The 3,352-nt window shown below is 43.6% G+C and overlaps 1 protein-coding gene across 1 annotated transcript in view; it reads left to right on the top strand.

Moving 5' to 3' along the window:
* Positions 1-2,741, top strand: part of GDF5 (growth differentiation factor 5) — a 3,265-nt gene extending 524 nt beyond the window's left edge. The window contains exons 1-2 of the mRNA XM_010133520.1: positions 1-110; positions 1,851-2,741. The exon at positions 1-110 is cut by the window's left edge and continues 524 nt beyond it. Of these exons, the coding sequence (XP_010131822.1) occupies positions 1-110; positions 1,851-2,719 (979 nt within the window). The 3' untranslated portion in view covers positions 2,720-2,741. The remainder of the gene's footprint in view (positions 111-1,850) is intronic.
* Positions 2,742-3,352: the final 611 nt, after the last annotated feature.

The raw sequence follows: 3,352 nt of genomic DNA, 5'->3' as shown, positions 1-3,352 counted from the left end.
CTCTTTGTACAGGACTCTCTCAGATGCAGAAGGAAAAGGTGTTAATGGAAGTGTAAAACTGGAGGCTGGGCTTGCCAATACAATAACCAGCTTTATAGACAAAGGACAAGGTAAGAAGAGAGCTTGTGTGTGTGTGTGTGTGTGGACAGAGAGATGTCTGAGAGTGTTTGTACGTGTACAGAGTATTAGAAAATAATCATACTTTGTTAGAGACAAATAGCTCTTTCTAATGTGAATTAAATTGTACAACTTTGCTGCAGATTTTGTCCTCCTGCCTTATCTTGGAAAATTCATTCAGAGGCAGAACTAGATGCTTGTGTGGCAGCCAATCAAAACATCTAGAAAATGTTTTAGATGCATATTGTGGAAAATCAATCAGTCTTTTCATGCTTAGGTGTTTAAAAACCTTCTAAACTTTTGTCTTACTGTCTTTCTGTAACTAGCTAACATTAGATTTTATTGTAAAGCATGTCTAAAAACACTCGATATGCTAAGAACAGAGGTATTCCATGAAAAACCCATGAGTTTGAGTATCAAAGGGTCAGCCCGATTTGTTCGAGGTAGAATTGTGAGGACCTACACCGTAGACCCAGGAGTCATTATAGCGTTAGGGTGGGTGTATCTACACTAGCTCAAAGCTCATGCTTTCAGGTACTACCAACCTTCTACCCACAGAAGCCTACAGCCAAGCACAGACTAACAACAGTAATTAACTTCTGGGACTCCAGAACTTGTGGTTCAACACTCTGGTTCCAAACATTTTTAGAAATTTGGACTCGTGTCTGCTTTCACACAAGAAATAACCAGGCTCCCCAAGAATGATATTCACCTTACCACGCGGGTTGCTTCCAGTGACGTTAGTAAGAGTTTCATCCTGTACTTAAGGAAGCAACGCAGGCTACAGCTGATGAGGTGATGGTGATGGAAGAGGCAGCTGGAGATGGATTTGTTTGCTATTTATTCATGATAGCTGGCTTCTGGGAAGGGACGATCCGCTGCTCACAAGTGCTGCGTCCAAGTTCTCAGCTTGCCGCGGGAAGGCATCGTTAGTGTGATGTCACTGAAATGCTGGCTCAGCTGTGTTCCTCCTTTGTGCTGCTCGTGACCTTAACCGAGCAGCAGTAACGTGGGGTTAAAGGGAGGTGTGTTTTTCTGCCCCGTTTGAAAAAGCCATGAATCGTGTGGACTCCAATTAGTAATGCAGTTAAGCCTCGTGTCTGGCTGGCTCAGCTGTGTTCCTCCTTTGTGCTGCTCGTGACCTTAACCGAGCAGCAGTAACGTGGGGTTAAAGGGAGGTGTGTTTTTCTGCCCCGTTTGAAAAAGCCATGAATCGTGTGGACTCCAATTAGTAATGCAGTTAAGCCTCGTGTCTGGCAGTTCCCAGAGGATGCTGCTTCTAAGGGACTAATTCACTATCGTATCATCTTAAGGGTAAATTTGCTCATGTTTGGAGCCAGCACGAGGCCTGGGCACCACTGAAGCTCTGTTTCAGCCATTGAAGTAGGATATAAGTGGCGAATGGGTCCTGTGAGTGCTCAGCCCTGAAAAAGGACTATTCTTCGATTGGCTAATTGCTACTTTGAAGCTAGAAAATGCCCATCAGTGAAAGAAATGAGATTTCTAGAAGGCAGACGCAGGAACTCATTTCCCTGTTGAGTCACTGAGTCCTTCTGGGTCCCTGCACAGGGCCGATCCCTTAGGCAAAAATTGCTTTTTCTGTTTGGTGGGTTAATTAAGGCAACTTCTGATGAGAATGCTGATGAGAAAACTTCAGGAAAACCATTAAGAATTGAATAACTGATATTGATCTGGACTGGATATGCATTTAAAAATGTGTGTGCTTTTTTTAGATGAGCGAGTGCCAACTATAAGAAAACAAAAATATATTTTTGACATCAGCGCATTAGAAAAAGATGGTTTGCTGGGAGCAGAGCTTCGGATATTGAGGAAAAAACCTTCTGATACGTGGAAGTCTCATTCTTCTGGAAAAACTTCCCAAGTGAAATTATTCAGTTGCTCTACAAACAGACAGGCAGCAACACTCCTGGACTCCCGTACTGTGAGTATCACAGATACACCAAAGTGGGAAGTGTTTGACATCTGGAAACTTTTCAGGAACTTTAAAAACTTGGTTAACTTGTGTTTTGAACTGGAAACTTTTGACAGGGGGAGAGCTGTTGATCTCAGGAGTGTGGGATTTAATAGAACAGGAAGACAGGTCCATGAAAAGGCTCTCTTCTTGGTATTTGGGAGGACAAAAAAAAGAGACTTATTCTTCAACGAAATCAAAGCTAGATCCGGCCAAGATGACAAAACTGTTTACGAGTACTTATTCAATCAGAGGCGGAAGAGAAGAGCTCCTCTAGCAACACGGCAAGGGAAGAGGCCCACTAAGAATCTGAAGGCAAGGTGTAGCAGGAAAGCTCTTCACGTGAATTTTAAGGATATGGGCTGGGATGACTGGATAATCGCCCCCCTAGAGTATGAAGCGTATCACTGTGAAGGGCTTTGTGAATTCCCCCTTCGATCTCACCTGGAGCCCACCAATCATGCCGTTATCCAAACGTTAATGAATTCGATGGACCCGGAATCGACACCCCCAACTTGCTGCGTCCCAACGAGGCTGAGTCCCATTAGCATCCTTTTCATTGACTCTGCAAACAACGTGGTCTACAAGCAGTATGAGGACATGGTGGTGGAGTCGTGTGGTTGTAGGTAGCAGAACAGTTGCTCACCTGAATATGTTGTGAAATGACAATGTGACACATTGAACATGACCCCTCCTCAAACAAGGTTAGCTAGATTTCTTACCTATAGGGTGAGTATGTTTACAAGGATGTAGCAATAAATGCAGTGCTTCTACACGTCCTCTCCACCATGGGCATATTTCAGTCGCGTTTGAGTGCTGTCCTGCAGCCTGATACAAGGCCTTGTGTCAGCGACACGAGACTGGCTCTAACCGGAGTCCATGACAGAGAAGATTATACCTCCACACCTCTAGACTGCCTGCTTTTAGGCTTGAGGCGGTGGGTAAGGATGGTGTTGGTGGCTGTTTGATCCTTTGAACAATGTTATTGAGACTGAACTTTTGTCTGAATCCCATGTGCTTTGTCCATTAAGAAATGTAAGAAGAGAGTCTTGATGTCCAAAGAGAAGGTTGTGTTCTGGTGTGCTCCCATCTCGGTGTAAATAGTTACACCGTGATACGATTTCTTTCTGATTAGCTCTTGAAACTATGCCTGTATGAAAAAAGGACTCATTAATATGTTGATTTAGTTTTATGTGGAGATAGGTGATGCAGGGCGTATTTGCTTACATGTATGTTTTCCTCCAAGCTACATATCTTTCTTAA

Source organism: Buceros rhinoceros, unplaced genomic scaffold, assembly GCF_000710305.1.
Source record: "Buceros rhinoceros silvestris isolate BGI_N320 unplaced genomic scaffold, ASM71030v1 scaffold17230, whole genome shotgun sequence".
In the NCBI taxonomy this organism is placed as follows: domain Eukaryota; kingdom Metazoa; phylum Chordata; class Aves; order Bucerotiformes; family Bucerotidae; genus Buceros; species Buceros rhinoceros.
Note: the sequence above shows the minus strand (reverse complement) of the source record. Positions and strands in the feature narration are given on the sequence as shown.